This window comes from Neodiprion virginianus, chromosome 1, assembly GCF_021901495.1.
Source record: "Neodiprion virginianus isolate iyNeoVirg1 chromosome 1, iyNeoVirg1.1, whole genome shotgun sequence".
In the NCBI taxonomy this organism is placed as follows: Eukaryota; Metazoa; Arthropoda; class Insecta; order Hymenoptera; family Diprionidae; genus Neodiprion; species Neodiprion virginianus.
The window spans coordinates 16,923,190-16,949,772 of record NC_060877.1 but is presented as its reverse complement, the minus strand read 5'-3'; the positions used below and the strand labels follow the sequence as shown (position 1 = coordinate 16,949,772).

Genomic DNA, 26,583 nt, shown 5'->3' with positions numbered 1-26,583 from the left:
TGCAAAGAGCACGATATTGCGTATTCAAAGAATCAAAATAACATTGCTGTGAGAAATCAAGCTGATAAAGTGCTCGCCGAGAAGGCGTGGAGTCGTGTCTTAGCTAAAGACGCTAGTATGAGTGAAAAAGCCGTAGCTTGGGGGGTCACCAACGCAATGAAGACTAAATCTAAACTTGGTATGGGTTTAATGGGGAAGCGATCGGGAATCGGCGCCAAAAGTACGAATGGGAAAGTGCAAACAGATGCCAAGCGCCGTTTGACTAGTTTGAGGACTAAGCGGAGGAAGAGGGCAATTAACTTCAAATCCATCATTAAGGCTGCGACAGAAACAATGCAACCTGATAATAAGGCTATTGCAACGGCGCTGTCGGGTGCTCGTTCAACGTTAAAGCTCGCTCGAAGCAAAATACGTGTGCCGCGCATTATACCGCTACCCGATAAAATCGGCGGTGTCCTCCCTTTCCTTATTTCAATTCTGGCCGGTTTTAGCGCCACGGGGGCTCTAGCTGGCGGTGCTCCAGGCGTAGCTAAAGCCGCTAATGATGCCAATGCAAGCAAACGACAGTTAAATAAGGCCAAACGACATAACACAACAATGGAGGCGATTGCTTTGGGTGAAGGATTATACCTGAAACCCTACCGAAAAGGTATGGGACTGTACTTACGGCCAACAAAAAACTAATAATGCTACCACACCGATCTCTCACTGATGTCGATCTACGCAAATATGCCAAAGACGTGAAAATTTCACACTTTCGCGGCGTTTATATGCGAAATGATCTGCCGAAATCGGGGCAGAAAAAACATGAATCTGCAATTATTAATCTTGATGATAAGACTGGTCCAGGAACAAATTGGGTTGCATACAAGAAAAATGGCGATCAGGTCATTTATTTCGATAGTTCTGGCGATTTACAACCGCCCAAAGATCCAATAAAATATCTCGGTGTTGGTAGCGTAAAATATAATCATAAGAGATATCAGGAATATAATACTGTGATTTGCGGCCACTTGTGCCTCGAATTTCTCAGCGGGCGACTATAACAAGGGCAACGAAGCGTGAGCAAAGCGTTAGTCATGGCTGATTCGTTTACGTTAACGTTGTCGGGTACATCATCCGTGCTTGAGGCGCGATATTACCCCCCAATCGAGTTGTCATCAACGAAAAACTATGTTCTCGGACTCGTCGAATCGCTCACATTCAATTCGATGCCGAATATTGAAGAGGGCTGCAATGAATTTCACATAATACGATCAAATGCTGATCGGGAAGTCATCACAATACCCACGGAAAGCTATAAAATTGAAGATATTGAAATTTTTCTATCTAAGGCGCTGCCCGAAGACATCACCCTCAGTCTGCAAGCCAACAACAACAAGTTGAACGTTGAAGTTTCATATAACCAAACGGTGGACTTTACACCGAGGGATTGCATTGGGCGATTATTGGGATTTAAAGCAGCGCAGCTACCAAGTACCATCACTCATAAATCTGAATTACCGGTGGCTATTGGGATCCAACATAGGGAGACATGACATCTGGTGGTCGAAAGCGGAAACAGAAAAAGGAGGAATAGTAGTTAGTCAATTCACGTGTTTTTATGTGGATTTTTATCGATTGCAAAACATTGCAATTGCAATAATGCACCCCGCAAAATATTCGTCACGTGCACCACCAGGGAAAAAAAATTTTCACTGTGTTGTACAAGGGTGTGAAAGTTCATCAAAAAAAAACATAGACTTAAGTTTTCACGCCATTCCAAAAATTGGTGAGCGCTCTGTCTATGTCAAAAATCATTTCGACACTGTTGAAACGATTGACCGTTTTAAAGCATGAACAAAGGCTTTAAAAATTAAGACAGTGACGGGTCAAATGAGAGTGTGTGCATTACACTTTACAAAGGAGGATTATTTATTGCCTGGTAAGTAAGAAATCTTAGCATAACATAACCTAGAAATTATGAAACTTCAGTGACTGACTTTTTCATGACGCAATTAATTCTTACAGATGTTGCAGCAAAAAAGCGTTTTTTAAAGAAAAATGCTATCCCTTCTATTAATTTGCCATCTAGCAGCGGTCTCATGCAATCTGCGAAAAAAAAAAATTGATCGTCAACGATTTGAGAGACGTTTAAGACGAAATAACGTCGAGAGGCTCGATGCAATTGCACCTCAAGAAGAGACCATTCGACTCGAGAAGTGCGAATCCAGTTTTCACGAAGAGATGGGAGAAGAATTGAAGGTGACAAAGAGTGATGTCTCAGCGCAGCGGTTACCGGCGCTATCATTTGATGATTCGCTACATCGGTCGCTTGGATACTCAATTGACAATGATATTTCAATTAATGATGTCTTAACGCATTGTAATAAGTCAATTACTCCTGAGTTGACTAAAGATATCGGAGTTCAAGTAAAAACGAGCGATATCATGCCTAATTTTTTGCCACAATGTTTTGAGGGATTTGAAAATACTCGAGCAGTTATCGACTGTACTGAAATTTTTATTCAAAGACCGTCAAAGCTCTGCTGTCAAGTGATTTGTTATTCTCATTACAAAAAGTCTGAGACATTTAAAGTTATGACTGCAGTTACACCCGCAGGAAATATTTCGTACATCTCAAACCCTTATGGCGGCAGAGTCTCTGACACCGATATTTTTGAGCAATGCGATTTAAAAGACTTGTTGGAGCCGGGGGGTGGCGTTATGGTTGATCGTGGTTTTTTAATTGATAAAATGTGTGCCCAACGTGGTTGGAAGCTGATTAGACCACCGTTTTTAAAGAAAAAAAAACAATTTTCTAAATCTGAATCTTTACTGACATGCAATATTGCGAAAGCTAGAGTTCATGTTGAAAGATCGAATCAGAGAATAAAAACTTTTAGTATTTTAGGAGATACAATGCCTGTCAGTCTCCTCCCATTCGCTAGAGAAATATTTACAACCATATGTGCCACAATCAATCTCAGTTCTCCTATCTTGACAAATGATAAATTCATGAAAGATCAATGAAAACATTCAATTACTTGTCAACATATTGATATTGTAAACGTACAAAATGAAATTTTAAATAAAATAAATATTTTGTAAACAGGGAAAAAATCATGTGTGAACAATAAAAGTATTTCAAAACGTAGAAAAATTTATTTTCTTTCTTTGGCTTACAAATAATTTGGTAGTCGTATCACATACAATTAAATTCTTGTATCACAGGAAGCTAACTTTCAGTCATTGCATTATAATTAGACTAATCGCCTAATAGAAGTTACCTACCACTGAAGTTGTTGTTCGTATCAATATTCTCATTATTGATATCGATATCAGCTGACTTCGCACAAATTTTGTGCACCATAATATTATAATAGACTTTTTTCAGCGTTGTCAACATTTTCAACGTAAATATTTTATCAAAATTGACGGTCAAACTGATAAAACTCTTATCGTAATCTGCATAAATAATAAACAGACATTTTTCAATATTCAGCACAGCCATTCCCAATTGTACTTGGCCATAATAACAATGCTTTTTCTTCAAGCTCATTTCTCCTTTGTCATTTCGTGACAAACACTTGCCAAATTGCGATTTCATCGCCTCGTCGATTGGCATCGATTTACCTGCAAACGGGCATTTAATTTCTACCAATGTATTTGGCTTTCCCCTTTCGAAAATTACACCATCAGGGGAGCATGCTAGCCAAAAATTTTGTTGTGAAACAACGAGCCCAGTTTCCACAACTTTTTTATTCGTCACTTTTTCAAATTGACAACGTGCTTTGGCTTCAGTGACTTTACCATACTCGGTGTACTCGGTTTTGAAATCTTTCGGTTCAAAGAATGTAGAGCACTTTTTATCCCAATTAGGTTGTTTGTTGCTGGAGTAAGTAAACAAACTGTAGTAAGTAGTGCCGGTGATGCGATATTTTCGCTCGTCTAGCCATTTGCCGTACGACAATTTCGTCTCTCTACAGACTTGACGACAATCTGTTTCTAACAACTGCAATGTTTGTTTACAGCAATCCTTTAACAGCTGTACAGTTGTTTTTTTAATTATTTCCATGAATTCACTTGACTGATTGTCAAAGATTGACTCGATGCTTTTGAGCTCAGTTTCTGTTAAAACTTTGGCATTGTTTGACACCGGAAAAATGGGCTCATGACGGCCTTTCCTGAAAACAATATTTCTTTGGTTACAATTATTGGACCGTACACTCAGTAGAAATTAGTCAAAATTCATAAAGTACTTTTGGTCTTACTTATGTTGCACATACGCCGAGTTGGGGAGATTTTCCATAATTATTTTTTTGCGGGCGTCATCCAAGCTCTTCTCATTATTCTGGTATTTCTTTTCTGGAGGCTGAAGGCACTGATGTTTGTTTAAAGGAACTGGTTCGTACGATTTCAGTGCAGCATCTTGCAAGTTTCTCCATTTGCACGGTTTGTCGGTGCAAGAGATAGTGCCAATTTTATCTAGGTCATTTCTGAAATCAAATTAGTAAAATTTGAATGGAATTTCTTCTTCAAATTCACTATTTTTTATGCATATAAAACGTATATTTGAGTTGAAGACAAATCTCATGCTGTTGGCGTAAAATTTTTTAAGGCCGTCACATTTTTAGGTAAGCTTATATCTTACCGGTAGCAATAGAGGAGAGTTGCAATGATGTGCTTGCACATTTCACTTTGCCCTGCTTTGCACGAACACTTCACCGATATTATTTTGCCGTTTTTTTGTACTTTGCCATTTATTTCATGCGGTGGACCACGGATACAAGATGTTTGTAAACACAAAGCTGTGAAACATATCTCGTCACTCGATGCACCTTCGTAGCTCAAACCACATTTTAATATATGATTCGCAGCTAATACCCGTTCTCCTTCTATAAAATTACGTTGAGCAGGATTTGTACCTGCCCAATCGCAAATATTTTCTAAATTAAGCAACATTTGGACAACAAAACTCATGCCACACATACCGTCTGTCATGTGACAGCGGAACTTTTCTGCGCCATTTTGGATAGGCCCCGCCCACATGTTGGATCCCAATACTGAAAGTCAACTCTCTGCACGTTGAGTGCAATATAACCACAGGGGCATACATGAACGATCGTCTAGTTCACAAGATTTATAAATTTTTTCCAACTGTTCCATCAGGATATAAGATCATCGAATTGCCCACCAACGTCATTTACCTCCCAATCGCTGTACAGTCGATACATCACTTGCAGCTGAGAATAGTTGATCAAGACGGGGAATTAATTAATTTTCTCGGTAAAACCATAAGCGTTCGATTACATGCGAAATGTCAGAAATAATGGGGATGGTGGTGAAATGTGTAAATCTTCCATGTTTATTACTTGTTTTGCCCCATCAAGGATCTTCGTCAGCCACCGTTTCTTCTCCTCACCTTTGGCATATACATAGGATGCATATTTAACACCCTTTGTTACAATTTTCTGCACCTCAGCATAAGGTTCGATTCCTGGATTCCAGGGTACTCCGTGAAAATTGTGTGATAGCCAAGCGTTAGTAGCTTTGTGTTCAGCTGGTAGATCCGCCCAAGCGTACGGCGGCTTAAAGAGTCAAAATATTTCGGATTGCTCATTTAGCGCGAGAAGAATACTCGTGCTGTACTTAATATTTACACGTCTTACCATCGTCACGTTGTACTCCTCCCCAACCTCCGGATCTGACATTCTTTCAGTGGGTAGCGTTTCCAGGCGACAGACGAAGTTGATTTTATTTAGATCCATCACGTTGGATGTGGATTTTATAAATTTGACGTACTATGGATACTGAAGTTCACTATGGAAAAACTATGAGAACAATATAACGTGTTGAATGAGCTCGCGATTTATATACCAACCAACCACACTCTCACCCCATAAAAAATTCTTGGAAGTAAAAGTTTACGAATCATCATCAACATTCCCGGCCCATCTAATTGCGGTGTCGCCATTCGGTCAATCAACATAAAAGAATGTATTCGAGGTATGTGGAAAATATTACTTTTTCGCCCTGAGGGTAAACTATTAGCATGAAAGTTTACGGGTGACGGTGAAAAAATCAAAATGCCTACTCATCCGGCTAAGCAAAAAAGTACATCATCAAACTGCCAGACGATAAAAAAACAAAATGGCTGCTCATCCGACTAAGCCAGAATCAAAATGGCTGCTATCGAAATGGCCGCTCGTCAGACGGCAAAATCGGGCGATTATACTGGTGACGTCATGTATGTTGACCACCGGTGGCAATATCATGGGTATTTTTTGGGTTAGAACTCTCATATCCTGTCTACTCACGTCCGTCTAAAAATACAAGTTCGAATACTCTCTGAAAGTTTGAACGTTAGAAGTTTGCCAAACTTCGCACGCATGTGCATAGTCGTCGTCTGATATATCCCGATCATTTAATTTTGGGTAAAATTGTTGTTTGGATGGTAGACGTCTGTCCTCGAGCTTCTCCCAACTGTCTATGTATTCGTACGGGAACACTTCTTTTCTGGTCAATAACTGAAATTTCACTGAGCTACGATAAAATTTACGTGTTATCAATTTTTGATCGTCACAGAGATACGTTGCTAATTTCTCGAGACTACTGGACATGAAACGGTACGAATCTATGAATCTTAACTTTATATCTGTCCCCTTGACATATTATCTGAAAGAAATGTACTTTTCTTTGTTTACGGGTAGGAGCTCAATTGTGCCCTCGAACGATGTAGCCTACGCTTTGATCAGAAAATGCGAATCGTAACCCGACAGATTGTGGAATATCACTGGGATAGTGTGCGAATTTTGGTAATTTAGATTGCAACCTCGATGAGCAGCACCACCGTACTTTCCTGTGAAATGGCAGTGATCACGATGTTTTACGTCTGTGAGTGTGAACGATTTTCCACGAATGTGACACACTGTTGTTGAATGAAATTCGTTGATTTGATTAAAATTGAGCGGTTCCATCGGTACAACAGTTTTGAAATAAACTTCTAACGAATGTGTCAATTCCTCTTACTCATTCACAAACCATTCCATGCAAGTCTCTTCACGATTAATTTTGAATTTCGAAATTGAATCGTCAAACGCACAATGTAGATCGTAAGCTATACTATACGGAAGATTCTTCTGATAAATTGTTCTATTTTCCCCAAAACTTTCAAGAGTGGGCTGCAGTAAACATTCTAGATCCGCGTAAACGCAGAACGGAACGGATTTTTTATGTTCGAAATTTTTGAATTTTAGAATCTTGTCCTCTTCTGCTGGCGAGATAACTCTGGTTTTGTTCAAATTCATGCAATCTACATTACGCTTGAACAAAGACTTTTCAGATTCAAAGTGTGATAGACACCTATCGCACAACCACGTCTGATGTGAGCGTTTGGAAAGTTGTTGATCTCGACAAATTTCGAATCCATGCAAAATGGTGTATTAAATTCTTTTTATAATTTTCCATACCATTGTCATCATCATCATCATCATCACCGTCAACAATTTCAGACACTAAGACTGAAAGATGAATTGTAGGTTTGTCAGACTCATTCTGACTCAAGTGAATCGGTACTATTTCACTTTTCTTCTGATCACCTTGGTCTATACCATAAACACTAATGGAAAGTCCATTAAGTTTCTCAAATTTTGAAATAGTGTTTTTGTCTGGAGACATAGGAAACTTTACACCATCATACCGTAGCACTGAGCTGAAATGCAGATACGAAGTAATTTTACTGGAATTGTTGTTTGCTGGAAAAAGGGCTACGATGATCGACCATGGAAAGCAATACGAGTCGCCGTTGCGGATGTTGACGACAGCCTTCTTATCCTGAATATATTTGGGTAGTGGTGTGTATGTGCATACACCGACTCGTAGTGGCACGTACTTGTTCATGTGACGGCAAGATTTATAATTTCAAGTAACGACCAGGCTGAATCCTTCTCCTGGAAATCTTCCACCCATCTCAATAAACGCTCCGTCGCGTTTTCGATGAACCAATCGTTAATATTCGTTGTCTGGAGGATGATTTTATTTCTCGTATTGAAAAATTTGATCTCTTTCACCGTGTGATCATCTCTTCTAACTTGCAATTTACTTTCAAGCTCCTGTCTTCCTTCAAAGCGTTTTTCAGTCTTATCACAGCTAGTACCTTTGCGTCGTCTAGAAATCTCTCCACATCATTATGCTTCAAATTGACGATGGATCTAGTTCGAATTCTGCTCTCGAAAGCTGTCTCCAAATCTTCCAACCGTACTCGATCGCTTCTTCGTCGGCTTCGTAATCCATCACCCACTTTTTGAAATTGTCGGAATTTGATTGTCAACGATATCAGAATTCCAATTGTAATCAAAATTCTCGTCTTCTCCCCGATCGATGAAGCCTTTCGCAAAATTTTGTTCAGAAGCCGAATGTTTTGATTTCCGAATTTCATCCATTTCTGAATCTCTACCGGTGACGACTTTTCAGTTAAAATCTTAAACGCCGATTCCATGATATCGATCAATCTCAAACACCTCGCAGATTTCATCTTCAGCTTTTTCCTCACGTGTACTTGACAAGTTGATACTGAATGACCTTTTGCAGTGATGAGCGTCCTTTCTATAGGGCAGCTGTACGTACGTTTGTGTATACGCGCGCACCTTCTAGCATTCCTAGAGCGATAGTAACCCAACATCGCAGATCCTTATCTCTGAATGTATACTACAGCAGCTATCGGTCGACCTTGTACTCTGGCCTTGACTGAACCCGTTCAAAATTCATCGTGGAGTTCACTTCACAGTTACAAGCGAAGAAGAATGTCATGTCGTTGATATCAAACCGGCATCCACGTTGGTAAAAAACGATTCTCAGAACCAATGATTTTGAATGTCACGTGGTTGATAACGTGGGAAAGGAATGTGAGGTGGTTGACGTTACACATCAGCAGTCCTACTGTGGGAAAAGAATTTGAGGTGGAAGAATGTCACCTCGATGATCACGTATCGAAATCTGAGCTGGTAAGAAAACAATTCTTAGAACCAATAATTTTGGAATGTCGCGTATTGATAACGTGGGAAAGGAATGTTACACATCAACAGTCCGATCGTGGGAAAAAAATGCGGGACGGATAACCGACATTTAGGTCGGTAAAAAAGTTCACGCCCCCCGCTGCGCCCTCTACCGTTGGCAGGTGAGCACTACAGACGTTGACCTTCGGTCGGTTAGATTGTCGGCAAAGCAGTACGATTTTGACCTTAGACCGATAAGAATTGTCGGTGAAGTAGTGCGATTTTTACCGTCAACCGATACACGGTAAACGATTTCGACCTTCGACGGATGTGATTTGTCACTAAAGCAGTGCAATTTTCACCATCAACCGATACACGGTAAGGTTGCACGTTTTTCGACCTCAAGTCGGTACGGCAGAGCACGTCTCATCTCACGAGAGTGGGGGTAACCTTCAAGGGTTTGCGTCTGGGATGCGCGGATAGGCGGCTTCGTCGGTAGAGAAGGTGTTTGCACTCAGAACCGGCCTTGCTGTAATACTTACGTACGATTGTGTTCACCAGTCATATGCAACTCAAGCATTTTACATGAAAATTCAAAAACAAAAACGACAAGTTCAAGCACCCTTGGAGCCACAGGTTCTGTGTTGGAGTGACGGATTTTATGCGATCAGACACAGTCTCGAACGATCCAATCACATTAAATACTCATACATACCTCATGTGAATCTGCACGCTCACAAAGATCTGTAACATGCGTGATTCAGAAGCTTCTTTCTAAAACTTATGATGTTCAACCTCAGCTCTGGTCGAACGATTTGTTGAAAGCAAATCACAAATAATTATCACTGTAATAACTTTCCCAAATTCGAATCGTACAGTGACTGAAAAGCTACAAATTCTGGTGAAAGAGAAATAAATTATATATTTTTTGTTATATTATGCTTAACCAACGTATGATGTATCTATTTGATATGTCAATTCCTTTCTCACCTGTCAACTTGACAGAAGACAAATTTGAATAACGGAAATAGACTATCGACGGCACAGTTCACACTGTAACGGCAAGTGCGGAGAAACGATCAATTCAAGGTTTTTCGAGGTGCTGACTTGTTTAATAGAGGGATATAAGAAATTTACGACAACAGTTCAATAAATTCAAAATACGTTTTTGTGTTTTTCTAAACACAGTGTTAGAAAAAAAACGTCAATTTCAACTCATGTCCTATTAGGTACACTACCTTTTTTTAGTTCATTTCACAGAAACATGATATGTAAACAGTCAACATGAGATTTGGGTTGAAACTTCAACATATTTGTAGTTCCAATTGACGCAAAAGCATGAATCATTGATACTCAATTAACCTGTCAAATTACGAACAATTGAATGTTCATAATGAACGACACCTGAGTCATACGAACTAAAAGTACAATTGAAATTGACAAATGTTGAAATAATAAAATTTCATGTCAATTTAGAAATACTTTTAATGTTATTTCTAACCACCCTAAAATGTTAATCCCACTTCTTTTTTATGTTATCTGATTATTGCAAAGGGGTGTCAAAAATAGCAGGGAGCAAATATAACAGGCACTGGAAAAGTATAATGATCTAATTCAAAGAATAATACTTTTCTTCCACAGTAATATAATACTTGGCAATTTATTGTCAAACTTCGAAAAACAACATTATTTTTCCTACTAAATAATAATTTTTTAATGTCTGTTACAATTGTCTTGTTCTACTTTCGACCTCCCTCTCTTCGAATTCCAATTATTTATAGTGAAAGCGGAAATAAATTAGTCTGAAAAAAACTCCAAATTGTCTTATTTCGAGTTTTATATATTTATTATTATTGTGGTTGTTGTCGTTGTTGTTGTTCGACGCATTTCTATGACTTTGGGGTACAGAAAGTATTCGGTTATGATACATTGGTGACCATGGGAATACTTCATTTGTCGATTACACTCAAATTATCTGTCTGTAGAGATATATCATATCCTACATGATCTTTTGAAACTCTTAATGACTCATACGGTTGGAAAACATAGGTTTTCTTGTTAAAAGAAAAGAAACTGCGGGACTTTTTTAGTAGATATACAAGACTGGTTTTGCGTAGAAGCACCTTCTTTACCGACCAAGCCGACCAATCCGCCTATACATGCATCCCGGACGCAAACCCATGAAAGTTACCCCCCACTCTCGTAAGATAAAACGTGCTCTGCCGACCGTTCGTCGGTAAGAAAATCTCCCAAATGACCATGATTATCGGTAAAAAATCCTCCAAATGACCATGATTGTCGGTAAAAAACCCTCCATACGACCATGATCGTCGGTAAAAAATGCCTGAAATTGCCGTGGTGTTACCCCTTGTGGGGTAAATTGTGTTCTTTGTCGGTAAAGAAAATTATGCTTATCGAGCGGGATCGATAACTGCATTACCGAGCGCACTCCGTGAATCCTCAGGCGTTCAAGCGGACCCCGTGGATCCTCGAACGTTCGACCGGGAATCCTGGCGTGTTTTTACATTCATCAATCTCCACAGCGTTTAGTTCGTACCGTACATCTTCGGAAAAATGACAGATGGCGTTATTGACTAAAGTTGTGATCGCCGCTGCAGTGCCGTCCGATTTGAGCAATATTCCAGAGATCTGCAGCGAACTCTTTCTCGGTAATACGCATAAATCCTGATGCTGAACGGTGATTCGAATCTCATCGCTGTTATTGAAAATTGACGATGCGTACGGTTTGTGTGCGTGTATTTCTCGGTAGGCGATTGATTCGTCAAACACGACAAGTGTTCGAGTGCTCAAGATTTCCTCCTCTAAGGTACGTAGCATACAACGAAGCAGCAGAATCGCAGTTTTATTTGTCGGAAATTCCTTTTCCAAAAGGTGTCAGCTTTAGACCCAAAGCTATCAGGAACTCCACGTTTCGACGTGTTAGCGGTTCGAGAATCAATCAATTGACTTGATCAGGACATGCTGACTGACTAATATAACTCTTTTTGGACGATATGTTATATACAATACCCATCTTTTATTGCGATTTGATGTGCAGTCTCACAGTTATAACTTCTGCGCGAAAATTAACAAGATCTCCGTCTTGATCGACTAACCGAAGCTGTACGTGATCTATGGTCTTGACGGTGATCGGGAGGTAAATGACGTGCGACGGCACTTCCACGATCTTATATCCCGGTGGAACAATAGGGAAAAATTCGTAAATAGTATGCACTTCATGTCCATTGACGTAGTCGCCCGTTGTAATGGTGCATTCGGCTCGCAACGCGTTGACCTTGAGAATAGTTACAGGCATATCTAAATGGTGAGTTTAGTTAGCTGCCAATACGCGCAGTGTCAATCCGAGAAGCTGACCAATAGAATCTTCAGGTTCCAAATTTACTATGTGGTTACATTTGATTTCGCTGCATAACGTATTATTGTTAGGCTTTATGCTAATTTTAATGTTGGTATTTTTTATCGTCTTGAACATACTTTTCAATATCCTCGATTTCGTAGCTGCCAGTGGATATAGTGACTACCTTATCGGCTACGTATATTTTATTGTGACCGACATCAACGTTGGGAATGGAATTGAAGATTAACAGTTCAACGAGACCGAGAACATAAATTTTGTTCAGAGCAAGTTCGATCGGAGGAAAATATTGCGCTTCGAGAATCGAAGACGTTCCCGACATCGTTAATGTAAACAAATCATCCATAACTGCAAGTACTCGACTGACGTTATTAAATTACGTGCCATGTTTATATAGCTCATCGCTTAGAAATTTCAGACACAAGTGTTCGCAATCGAATGTACTGTAATCCTGATATCTTTCGTCGTTGTACTTTACGCTACCAACACCGAGATATTTCACGAGGTCTAACGGCGGTTGAAGATGACCGGAACTGTCGAAATAAACTACATCGCTGCCGCGTTTCTTATATGCAACCCAGTGTGTCCCAGGGCCATCTTTATCGTCGAGATTGACTACAGCTGTTTCGTTTTTACGCGGCCCGGTTTTGGGCATTTCGTTGCGCATAAAGATACCTCGGATGTATGGAATTTTTATGATTTTTGCATACTTCAGCAAATCCCAGTTGGTCAACGCTCGGCGTGGTAGCTTGACATTTAGTTTTTTGAAAGATGAAGACCGAAACCCTTTTAATAAGGTTTGAGATGGAGACCTTAACCTAAGGCGATCGCTTCCATCGTTTTGTTATGCCGTTTGCTTTCCTACAATTTTCGTTTAGCCGCGCTAGCATCGTTTACAGCCTTTGCTGTGCCCGCAGCACCTCCCGCCAACGCACCCGTAGCGCTGAGACCGGCAAAAATAGGTATGAGAAAAGGTAGAAGTCCGCCAACTTTTGAGGGTACCGGTAAAACGCGCGGTGATCGGACATTATGTTTACCACCTTCTTTTTTCACAGCTTCTCAAGCGCCTTTGAGTGCAGACTAGATACTCGTTTTCGCGTTGTAGCTTCGAATCATAGACTGTTTTGCCGCTCGTATGATTTCGTTCAAGGAAACGTTCTTAGGTTTTCGACACCCCATGCCTAACTTTGTTTTCACCTTCATCGTGTCAGCTACAGCCCAAGCGGCTGCCTTCTCACCCAAATTTGCGTCCTCTACGAGAACCCGTTTCCAGCCTTTTTCGGCTAATATTTTATCTGCAACGCATCTAGCTTCAAGATTCTCACGATTTTCCGAATACGCTACATCGTGTTCCTCACACGCTGCATCGAGAGGATTGATACCGTTATCGTCTCTCGGAAGTCTTTTAGTCAACATGGTACCAGGACCGCAGTATTGGTAACCGGGAACATGCAACTCAATCGGAAGTTTGTTGTTAATGCTATTTACCAAACCTTTCCCACTTGATCGCTTTTTTGACGATCGCTTACGATCACGTATGTGCACAATCATGACCGCTCTGCGACTGAGAGAAAGTTGTTATAAACGATGCATCTATAGAAAATCCAGCCAGTCACGTTTGAGATGAGGTTCGAGACACAATCGACCAAGTTGCCCGTGATGAATTTCGACAAATTTACGCAGCAGAATACAAAACGGAAAAAACCTCATGGCGGATTGTTGCCGAGTAGTGTACATGCTGTATTCTGCGGACCATCTAACTGTGGCAAAACCGTCGCATTATTTGCGCTTATAACGCATCCGAACGATTTGAGGTTCGAAAACCTGTACGTTTACTCAAAATCTCTCAATCAACCGAAATACAAGTTTCTGAGTCAAGTGCTCGAAAATGTCGACGGTGTTGAGTATTACCCCTTTAACGAGCGTGAGCACGTCATTGCACCGAACGAGACGCAACCTGACTCGATTATGATATTCGATGACGTAGCGTGCGAGAAGCAGAATAACATACGCGCGTACTTTTATATGGGTAGACATCACGATGTAGACTGTTTCAATCTTTGTCAGACGCACGCTCGAATCCCCAAGTATCTCGAGCGCGACAACACCAACTTGCTGGTCTTGTTCAAACAAGACGAGATGAATCTGAGACATGTGTACAACGATCATGTAAACACCGATATGTCATACGTAGAGTTTAAAGACTTGTGTGCGGCATGCTGGAAACATGCAGGAAATTCGTAAAGAAAAAGAAGTCTTGCATCGTATCGCTAAAGCAAGTAATGCGATTCTTCGTAAGCACAGAATCCTCAAGACGGGAAAAGAGTCGCTGCAGGAAACAATGAAGGATGTCTTCAAAAATGTAGTAACCCCGCTGCAAGAATTAGTCAATGTTTCTCGATGCACGGTATTTGTCAAGGAAGAGGTGAAGGAAGAACTCAAAACTGAAACGAAGGATTAGCCAAAGAACGAAATAAAAGCAGAAGATTCTTTTGCAACTGCAGAGGAAGTGGATCAAACTGTCACGGAATCGTCGGTGAGATCAGAGGATGAATATCTTGAGATGCTCAACGATAAACAAAGACAGCACGAGTTTGATACCGTGTACGGGGTACGGAGTCTTTCTACTGCTGGGCTGATGGTTGGTGACTCACCGATAAGCTTCGAGCGCGATTCCGTTTGCATAGGCGGCACGCTCTATCCGAAAACTCAAGGACTGCTGGAGCTGCTGTTTAAAAAGATGCCCAACAGCGCTCACGTTAACCGCAACGACAAAGAGAATTACAGAAATATCCTTCTCGCAACAAATGCTCACAGAAAGTACTATAGCGCCACCGAGCCTATCCGAAACGCTCAGAGCGCCAAATTCAAGCATTTAATTACTGAGCTGCTCAATATTTCTACATCAGGCAGAAACGTATCACCATCGTCACAGATGTCGAAGCGTACGGGCAAACGTGTTTTGCTACCTCAGGCTTGCGTTACTCGACACGGTGTTAAAACAGATTATATTTTCTAGGACGACGCTAACGATTTCGTGGAACGTCTTCGTTTGCTCATGGCATCTCAAGCGGCCGGGAATACAAGTCACAACAATGAAATCATGTCGATTCTGGAAGAATTACGGGAAGACGGAATCATTCATTAGCCAATTCTCGTCGACTCTGCAATCATTTACGAGATAAGCGTCGACGTGTTTGGACGTCAGCTAAATAAAAACACAGCTGCGAGCACTCGCGGTCCTCTGGGTGTCGGGTTTCAAATAACAGCGGACCGGCATTACGATATACGGAACAAAAGACTGTGAAATGTCGCAGATCCCGCAGAGCCGAACAATGCTGTAACTTCAAAAACCTTTGGACGAAAATTCAACGTGCTGCAAAAACAAATCGACAACCTCGATCGAATGATCAAAGCTTTGGAGATCACCACGAAGAAAGCCTTGGATACCTTTGACACAGACTTTAAAACAGGCAGAGACCTGTCGATTTGAAACGCAGAAATCGTTTCTGAATTAGACACCAGACTAAGAGCGTTGGAATATGAACGAGAAAAAGCAAGCACTGGTGACGGAACTGCATAAGCCTGCACGCCGGAATTACCCGCGTCGACGTGTAGACGTGCGCGGCATCGACGAGACCTGGCTGGCGGATCTTGTTAATATGACGTCGTACGCTGGACAAAACAAAGGCTACAAGTACATGCTCATAGTCGTTGAAATCTTTTCAAAGTATGCGTTGGCTGTACCGATAAAGAGCAAGTCTGAAGATGATGTTACGAAGGCAATGGAATCTGTGCTTGTTCAAGGACGGGTACCGAAAAATTTACACGTCGACAGAGGAACGGAATTTTACAACTCCAAATTTGAATCGCTTATGACACGTTACGGAATCAAACTTTACTCCACGTACAGTAATTTAAAGGCTTCGATCTGTAAACGTTTCAATCGCGCGCTGAAAGGTAAAATGTGGACACAGTTCAGCATGCAAGGAAACTACAAGTGGCTCGACATCTTATCTGATTTGGTTTCGGCTTACAACAACACCAAACACCGAACCATAAGAATGAAACCGTCGGATGTCACCGTTGCAAATGAAAGGCTGTTATGACGTCAGGCGTACGGAAGGCTTCGAGCGATACCTACCATATCGGCAAAATTCAAATCTGGGGACAAAGTTTGAATCAGCAAATTTAAAAATGTCTTCGAGAAAGGTTACACTCCCAATTGGACGACTGAAATATTCACGATGAGTCGAGTGGAAAATACTCATCCTGTGACGTACAAGCTCAAAGACTACCGAGATCAACCCATCGCTGGTGGTTTCTACGAACAAGAGCTCCTCAAGATCAAACATCCCGATATCTATCTGGTGGAAAAGGTGCTCAAGAAGTGTGGAAGAAAAATATACGTCAAATGGTTAGGTTTTGACAATACACACAACAGTTGGATAAACGAATCGGACATGTAACATTTGAATAAATGAATTTTTCTTGTAAAAAACGTATGTGTCTCTTTATTTTATACACGACACATAACAAGTATGCATCTTTATTTTTTTAGACGATCGACAGACATATGCATCGTCGTACAATTTTTTATATTTCGGAGCGTTTTTATTCACCATCCTACATAATAATAATATTTTATACATCATGGTTCAGTTATAAATTAAGTCCTACATAGATTACGATACGGTCATTATAAAGCTGAGACGCAGGCTTGTAACCCCACGGAAGCGTGTCGGTTGTGTTTTGAAACACGACCCGCTTGTCGTCATTCCAGCTCAGTGCCACTTTCTGCTGTTCTACGGTGTATACCTTGTGCTTTTGACTTAATATCATATGCTGATTTGAGGATAGATTTTCACGTTTCAAAGCACATTCCAAATGATCGTTCAAAGTTATTTTTCCCAACGCTGATACTTCAATACCTTTGGCACGTTTGCTGTCTTTCTCATCTCCCAAGACTCGGAATGCGTACAATTTAGCTCGTAATCCTACAAATTCCAACATTATTTTCCCGTTATTCTCGTCTTTCATCAAGCCGAGAACTTTTTTGTTTGCTCGAGGCATTCCATAAAAGTTGTCAAGCGGATAATAAGACGTGTCGAATTCATGCAAGTCCTCCTTCATATGTTCGTATATGTCGGGGACGGTAAAATTGTGAATCAAACTGTCGGTATCCGTATACATTAATTTTGCTCGTTTGCCAAATTTCAGCTTAATATAATTATAATAAAGATCATAGATATATGTTTTAGACAGATCCAGGATGGAGAAACCTGCATACAATGGTTCATTTAATTTGACTTTCGTCTTACTCATTTCGACGATAATCATCTCTTTGTCGAGAACGGTGCAGCTGTGAAAATTAGGCTTGGCTATGGTAGCTCTAGCACCGTACCGTCCATCCCATTCGGTGATCAATCAAACATATCTGTACTTTCGCACGTTTTCCATTGTTTTGCCAAAAACTGCGTTGTTCATCAGTTTGTAAAAATTTTTCTCGAATTCGTTGTCAGATTGTTTGCCCCAATCGGTATTCAAATCTATATATTTTTTGAGCCACGGGGTTTGCCTGAATTAGGGTACTCTGTGAATTTTGAGGAATTTTAAGCCCAATTGTGAGCATTGTTCCAAAACGCTATAGTAAACAACGTAGTCTTTCTTGGAAAATAGCGTGGGTGTCAATTTTGGCTGTTTATTGGTCGAAATCGAAGGTACATAGTGCTCCGGCCACAATGGTACATCTTAATGAGTTTCATGCAGTTCCGCAGAATATTCCAAATCTACCTCCAGCATGTAACCAAACTCCGCATTGTCCGAGATGGTAAGAACATCGCATGATCTGAAGTCTGATACCAATTCGAAGAAACTGTATAGCAGAGCAAAGCTCATAGCAGCACCGTACAAATTATTAACGTCAAAGCACATGAGATAAGATTCTTCGACCTTAGGATCGAAATCCTCTCCCATATATCTATTGTTGGCCTTTGCGTATGTGTTCGAACACTGTGACACACCACCTCGAATACCCTTTTCGATAAACATAACCATGTCTATGTCGGTGAGAAGCTTGAGTTCGATGCCTGTACATTTTAACATTGCATCAAACGACAGACCGGGCGCTGTGTAGTAATGTAATGGATCCAGTTTGTACGTCGTCCAACAATTCTGTCGAAAATTTTGAAAAACGTCAGCCAGTAAAAACACGTCCTTCTGTAAATACAAGTCCGAATACTCTCCCAAAGTTTGGACGTTAAAAGTTTGCCACACGTCGCACGCGTGTGCGTAATCGTCGTCTGATATATTCCGGTCATTCAATTTTGAATAAAACTGTTCTTTGGCTGGTAAATGTTTCTCCTCGAGCTTCTTCTAACTGTCTATGTATTCGTACGGGACGACACCTTTCTTAGTCAATAACCGAAATTTGTTCAAGCTACTGCAGAATTTACGTGTTATTGTTTTTTGACAATCGTCCAGATACGATGATAATTTATCGAGGCTGCTAGGCATAAAACGGTACGAATCCATGAAACGGAACGTTACATCCGTTCCCTAACGAATTTAGTGAAGGAAATGTACTTTTCTTCATTAACAGGTAATAGTTTAACAGTACCTTTGAATGACGTTGCCAGGGCTTTGATCAGAAAATGCGAATCGTAACCCGACAGATTGTGAAATATCACTGGGATAGTGTGCGAATTTTGGTCATTCAGATTACAGCTGCGGTCAGCAGCACCACGGTACTTTCCCGTGAAATGACAGTGATCCCGATGTTTCACGTCTGTGGGTGTAAACGGTTTTTCACAAATATGACAGACCGCCGATGAATCAAATTCGTTGATTTTATTGAAATTTAGTGGTTCCATCGGTACAACAGTCTTGTAGTATCCCTCTAACGAAAGTGCCAATTTCTTTAACTCATTCACAAACCATTGGATGCAAGTTTCTCCGCGATTAATTTTGAATTTTGAAAGTGAATCGTCAAACGCACAATGCAGATAGTAAGCTATACTATACGGAAGATGCTTCTGATAAATTGTTCTATTTTCCCCAAAACTTTCATGTGTGGGCTGCAGTCAACATTCTAGATCTGCGTAAACGCAGAACGGAACGGTTTCTTTGTGTTGAAAATTTTTAAATATGAGAATCTTGTCCTCTTCTGCTGGTAAGATAACTTTGGTTTTGTTCGAATTCATGCAATCAACTCGGTGCTTCAACAAACATCTTTCGAAATTAAAATGAGACAGACACCTATCGCACAACCACGTCTGATGTAAGCGTTTGGAAATTTGGGAACTTGTCAATCTCGACAAATTTCGAATCCATGCAAAATGGTGTGTTACATTCTTTTCAATATTTTTCATACTGTCATCGTTATCGTCATTTTCAGACTCTATTACTAAAAGATGGATTGTAGGCTTATCAGACTTGTTTCGACTTAAATAAATGGGTACAATTTCACTACGCTTTTGTTTTTCCGCACTATCTATACCATAAACGTTAATTGAAAGTTTGTTAAGTTTCTCAAATTTTGGAATCTGGTCTAAAGACGTTGGAAAATGCAAACCGTCGTATTGTAGCACTGAGCTGAAATGTGGATATGAAATAATTTCATTGGGATTTTTGTTGTTGGTCGGAAAGAGGGCTGCGATGACCGACCAGAGGAAGCAATACGCGTCTCTGTTGCGGATGTTGACGACAGCCTTCTTATCCTGAATATCTTTGGGTAGCGGTGTGTATGTGAACACATCGCCTCGCAGTGGCACGTACTTGTAGATATTCACAGTCAAATTGATTATTTCAGTCAGCGACCAACCAGAGTCTCTCTCTTGAAAATCTTCCACCTTGGCCAACACTTTTTACTTCACGTTCTCTTCGAACCACCCGTGTATGTCAGCTGGCTGGAGGATGATCTGGTTTCTGGTGTTAAAATATTTCATTTCCTCAACAACTTCAGCGTTTTTTGTTATACTGAATTTACAACACAAGACACAGTTTGCTTTTAAACTTTCCACTTTCCGTAGCATTTTCTTCAGTCTTGCAACGACAAGGTGTTTCGCATCTTCCAAAAACCTGTTCAAATCTTTATGCCGCAGATTGATAATGGCTCCCGTTCGAATTTGACACTCTTCCCACCGTACTCGATCGCTTCTTCGTCGGCTTCGTAATCCGTCACCCACTTTTTGAAATTGTTGAAATTTGACTGTCAACGATTTCAGAATTCCAATTGTAGTCAAAATTCTTGTCTTCTCCCCGATCGTTGAGGCGTTGTTGCGTAAGATTTTATTCAAAAGCCTGGTATTTTGGGTTCCGAATCGATTCCATTTTGCATTCTCTGCCGGTGACGATTTTTTAGATAAAATCTTGAACGCCGTTTCCATAATTTGTATTAATTTCAAACACTTTTCGGAATCCATGTTTTTTCTCCTTTCGATCACACACTTGACAAAGATAGAGTTGCGAAGCTTGCTCTAGAATGACCGCTCTACGCTGACATGGTCCCTTTTACGGGTAAACACTGACGTGGCTTACACATCGCCGAAAATTCGGGAACAACCGTATGCAATATTCTTCAGCGAAAAAAATTTCAAGATATTACTCAAACGAACCTGCCGCGCGTGGAAGATAGGAAGGCAGTTCTTGGAACTTGGCGAAGGAGTTTCGCACGCCTCATGTACGAGAGAGAGCTGTGAAAGTGAACTAATCGCTATAGTTATACATGGAACTCTGATAGGCTTAGTAGATATCGTTCACCGAGAGCGATACGGGGATGTTTTACTTTGCCCCATGGTGTCAGTTTCACGATTTTGAGGTCTACGCACTAGTGCAGTAGGACAGAGTGAGAAGGATATATCCTGCAAACGTAACCGACAAGTGTCAACCACTTTATGATTTGGTATTAGTTTAATCGTGAACCTAAAACATATGAAGAAGCTGTACGAAGAGTGGGGTTCTCCATCCGTCTGATGAATTCATCAACAGTTGAGCTTGCAAACCGTCAAGGTGGGTGATTGAAATCAGTGCACTTGTACAGTTTTTTTACCTTGAGTGTATAAACAATTTTCGATTTTACTTGAGTGAATAGAAATAATTTAACGTGTGTGCGTTTTTTTCAGATTATTTTCAAGAAAAAATAATTGAGTACGTAAACATTTTACAACATGTGCGGGTGCCTATAGAGTGGATATTCGAAATACCGAATACCTTACGATTTTCTGGTACAATCAGTAAGGTTGGCAATGAGCGTGCACATGGCGAACGGTGACCGTAACGATGATAACAACCCTCGAAATGACGTTATCATTTACACGGCGGGTGTGGCGGCCCGCCTGGTACGTGATGAAGAGGGGGATTTTCTGTTCCAAGAAATGTGAGAAAATTTTTATTTAATTTTACAACTTTTGGAACAAATTTATTTTCCGTTTTTTTCTTTCTAACAACGAAAACCTTGAAACTTTTGTGATACGTTCATGTCTTACGTTCCTCAAATATCATTTTACAACTTTTGGAACAAATTTGATAAATACTTTTGTGTGCGTGAGTGATAAATCATATCTTAAATATCCAAAATTATTGTATGTTTCAGAGAGCTGTAAGCAACAGCATGCAACGTTGTAGTAGTAGTAGCATTAGGTCCTATCATAAGACGGTGGTCACTTTTATTTTTCAACAAATTTTCTATTTTTTATTTAATAATAAATGATATTCTTGCTTAATAATTAGTAGTCCCCTCCGCTATCAATGACACGCTGCCAGACTGATGGGAGGTCATTGACCCCATTAAATGTTCCATTTTCATAAGGGCTAGTAATTGTGGTGTTAATGGCGGAATACAAAGCGGTTGAAATCGCACGGATTCATATTAGGTGAATATGGTGGATGCGGCAACTCAATCCAACTCCTGTCTTCGATTAACTCCTGAACTACGTAGGCTTTGTGGTGTCTAGCGTTGTCATGCAGTAGAACTGATGCTTTGATGTTGCGATGTATCGCCCATTTTGGGATATATTCCTCTAAAAACGATTTATAGCGCTCGGCTGTCATTGTGATATTTTCCTTATAAGTTTTCCAAAACGCCACGCCGTGAACATCTATGCCTACTATCAGTAAGACCTTCCTCTCGTGCAATTCTGCGCGTGGTATGGGCTCGGCTGATGTGCCTGATCCAACCCAGGAGCGCGCTTGATGTCTTTGAAGGGGGGTGAAAAATTCGAACCAACTTTCGTCCAGGCAAATGAATCTTCTTAAGTCATCTTTGCGATGACTAAGCCACGACAAGTTCATATGTGCAATATCAACTCGCTTCTCCTTCTGGGAAGGCGACAACGAATGAGGACCATATTCGCCGAGCTTGGACACCAGACATAAATCGTCTCTTAATATTCTTTCTACCGATGCGAAAGGTATGTTCAGTTGTGCGGAGATGTTATTAATGCTCACTCTACTAAAGCATCGCAACACTTCCTGGATTCGTTCTTGCCTTTCTTGTTTGGAAGGCGATCTCGGTCGACCCAACCTCAGTGCATCCTCAGTATTTGTCCGTCCCTCTTTGAACGATTTCATCCAATTAATCACTGCACTTTTCTTGAGCGCGTTCTTGCCCACTGCTTTTTGCAAAAGATTTCCCGATAGTCCAATTGAATAATTCAGTAGAGTACAAATTTTCAAAAATGCGCGTTGTTCTTGCACACTTACAGACTTTTTCAATTCTCCCATTGTTAAAACGGCGCGTAAAAATAAATTGCGTATGTTATCTGAAATTTAAACGTCAACACTACATAACAGTAACATAACCTCAAACTTATCACAAACAGGTGGACAACTGTGAAAAAATAAAAGTGACCACCGAATTATGATAGGACCTAATAGTAGTAGAGTAGTATAACTAGTTAATGTGCAGCAAAAAAAAATTATATAAAAGCTTAGTGAAAATGTTTATACAATTCTCTTAAACGTTATGAAACGTAGAATACTTGGAAACTTCTTCGAAAGTTTTTTTTTTTTTTTTTGTCAAGTGTTTGAAATTTGTTCTTGATCACGTTCAGTAGTCGCACGCTCCATGCTGGTGAGAAGGAGACGCTGCACACGTTGTCCAGGTACGGTGTACAAATTAAGCGAGCGTCGACGCATCTTTGAATTCAATTTGACCGTACTGGCCTCCCAGATATTGCAAGAGCAACCGCTCCTCCTCCTCCATCGTCTGCACCAATTTCTGGTATTGGGTAGCTCGAAACCCTCCATCGTTGCTTAGTGGTGTTCGAAGTAGCATTTTCTTAGATTTTAAGACTTAATTCTAGATGCAATTACAAGGTACAAAACGTACGTAGGACTGAAGGTATACAAGATGGTTAGGCTATAAATGAAAAAATATTCATAATTTCAATCTTTTTTTTCTTTCTTTTGTTTATTGAACGTAAGACATCCACGGGACACTGGATATTTGAATGTGATACTCAGATTATACCTTTACGAATTCAAGTTGACCGTACGGTCCACCAAGATAGCGTAGATGCAACCGTATCTCCTTACTGGCTGTCGTCACCTTCGGGAACTAATCTTCATCTTCTTGGAGGGCCTTGGTCAGTCGGTACGGTAGAAAAATCGTGAAAGAGTCCTTCAAGTCCGGAACGATTTTATCACAAAATTTCATTTTAACCCGACGAACGCCACTGACTCGGTATTCAAAGTATACTTCGAGGTCCGAAAGCTTTTTCAAGGGCAGAAGTGTCTCTCGGCGAGCGACTTCGTTCAATTTTGAAAAGTCCATGATCGTTACTGTCGAGTTGTATGTGCTCAAAATCTCTTGTGAGTTGATTGAGGTCAAATCTGATTTTCAGCAGATGTTTTACTTCTCCAATATTCTTGATGAGTAGTTCTAGTCGTTTCTTCAATTCACCTTGTTGTTCCAAAGCACTTCTCATTTGCAAGAAGAAGATTTAGTTCTGCTTTATTTGGAGTTCTCTTCATGAGAGCTGAAGGTGCAAGACTGTCTTTCGGACCTGAATTTCAACCTTTTATAACCGTATTCCTCCCACCAGGCACACAGAATCCTTGAAAAACTTCTAGAAGCTATTGAAATGATGTGTCTTCGATTGTACGTTAGAACCTTCCAGAATTCGACGTCGCACCGAAATCCTTTGACCGCAGGCCGCTCGCCGCCGAGTCGAAACTCGTCGGACGATTCCGAGTATTGTTTTCGTCGGACAATTCCGAGAATTGTTTGTCTCAAATTCGTTCAAGGCCAGAGCGGGTCTTTCAGAAATCAACGTCGCACCGAAATCCTTTGACCGCATGCCGCTCACCGTCGAGTCGAAACACGTCGGACGATTCCGAGTATTGTTTTCGTCGGACGATTTCGAGAATTGTTAGTCTAAAATTTAACGTCGCACCGAAATCCTTTGACCGCATGCCGCTTACCGTCGAGTCGAAACACGTCGGACGAATTGTTTGTCAGTCTAGATTCGTTCAAGGCCGTGAGAATCTTCTCGAACCTTCTGGAAGCTCTCAAAACCTGACACACGCCAGGATTCCCGGTCGAACGTTCGAGGATCCACGGGGTCCGCTCGAACGCCTGAGGATTCACGGAGTGCGCTCGGTTATGCAGTTATCGATCCCGCTCGATGAGCATGATTTTCTTTTCCGACAAAGAACACAATTTATCCCACAAGGGGTAACACCACGGCAATTTCAGGCATTTTTTACCGACGATCATGGTCGTTTGGGAGATTTTCTTACCGACGAACGGTCGGCAGAGCACGTTTAATCTTACGAGAGTGGGGGGTAACTTTCATGGGTTTGCGTCTGGGACGCATGTGTAGGCGGATTGGTCGGCTTGGTCGGTAAAGAAGGTGTTTCTATGCAGAACCGGCCTTGTATATCTACTCTTTTGATTTATCTACAAAATCTATGCGAATAAACTTGTTTACAGGCAAAGTGGCTCCACGATAGAGAATATTCTTACGAAAGAAGAACAAGTTTTCTCTGATAGTTTCGTATGGTTAGATATTAATTCATAATAAATATTAGTTTTCAAATACTCGCACCTGAAATTTTTCAACAAAGGCGGCTTGTTAAGAGATATTGTATTATTCCAAGTATATAACATATGTTGTTGATGACGTACAGAACGACTGTATAGAAGTTACAAATTCAGTCGCTAGAGGCACATTTAGGACTTGAAGTGTATGTATTTACGTTTACGAATATAATTCAGTACATGATATCAACTTCAGCCACTTAGATCGGACTCAGCCGATCTGAAGAAGGATATGCAAGACTCATATCAATTGTTTCGCGAGAAAAATTCTATAGAAATTGCAAATTCAAATATTTCAGGTGACTTGAAAAATTAACGACAGAGCCAGGAATCGAACCCGGTATCTAGGGATGCTTAGCCGGAGCCTTGCTCCACTAGACTACCTACCTAGTCGTCCTGGCTACAATATCATTAATTTTTCTCATCACCTGTATTCAAATTTGTTTTTGGTTCGTGTCTCGTGTATATGTGAAAGTTACAAGTTAGTCGCTGGAGGCACATTTAGGATTCAGATTCATTGTCCTCAAGTGTACATCGAATGGTGCGCTTTCATAAGATTTCTGAGATAGCTTTTAATCTGATGATCTATTTTTGGGGCTGATAATATTTTGGAAATTTCAATTAACAAGAGAATCACCTTCCACTTTGAATAAGCTTCATCGTTTATTCTAATTATATTTTCAATTATTAAAGGTGAGAAAATCATTAACCAATGAGTTTGCGCAGCTGTTTGACCAACTCCGCTGTTAATAAAACTAACCGGACTTGGTTTATTTTTCATATCTGATAAACCATAATCAAATTCAGCAATCCGCTGGTTTAAATCTGATAAGGGAAGGTGTTTAAACTTGTCTAAATACTCGAAGAAACTTCTTAATTGAAGTTGGTCGACCCCATGTAAAATATCGTGCAGAAGATCCACGTTGTGATTTTTTTAAATCAAAACAGTATATGTGAGTCGATCAAACTACTTCCATTTATAACACCTGCGGAGCAATTGTTGCCACTACTGGTTGGTTCGTTATTCTTTTCAAATTTAACGTTTTACTTGGAGCGTAATAATGAGGCTTCTTCACTGGATGCATATGCTGCAGGCTGTTTATTGATTGCACAAAATCTACAATAATAATTGGATTGAAATGACTGCGTCATACCATATAGAACTGCAGCATCCAAGTTATCACGACACA

General features: G+C 40.5%; 1 protein-coding gene across 1 annotated transcript; it reads right to left on the bottom strand.

Moving 5' to 3' along the window:
• Positions 1–22,176: 22,176 nt before the first annotated feature.
• Positions 22,177–23,073, bottom strand: LOC124310208 (histone-lysine N-methyltransferase SETMAR-like). Its single transcript, XM_046774015.1, has one exon. It carries the CDS (start codon positions 23,071–23,073, stop codon positions 22,177–22,179), a length of 897 nt encoding a protein of 298 aa, XP_046629971.1.
• Between the last annotated feature and the right edge of the window lie 3,510 nt (positions 23,074–26,583).

Bases quoted from the DNA above. Each gene is read 5' to 3' on its own strand.
- LOC124310208 (XM_046774015.1), bottom strand. From the start codon at position 23,073: ATGGGAGAATTGAAAAAGTCTGTAAGTGTGCAAGAACAACGCGCATTT.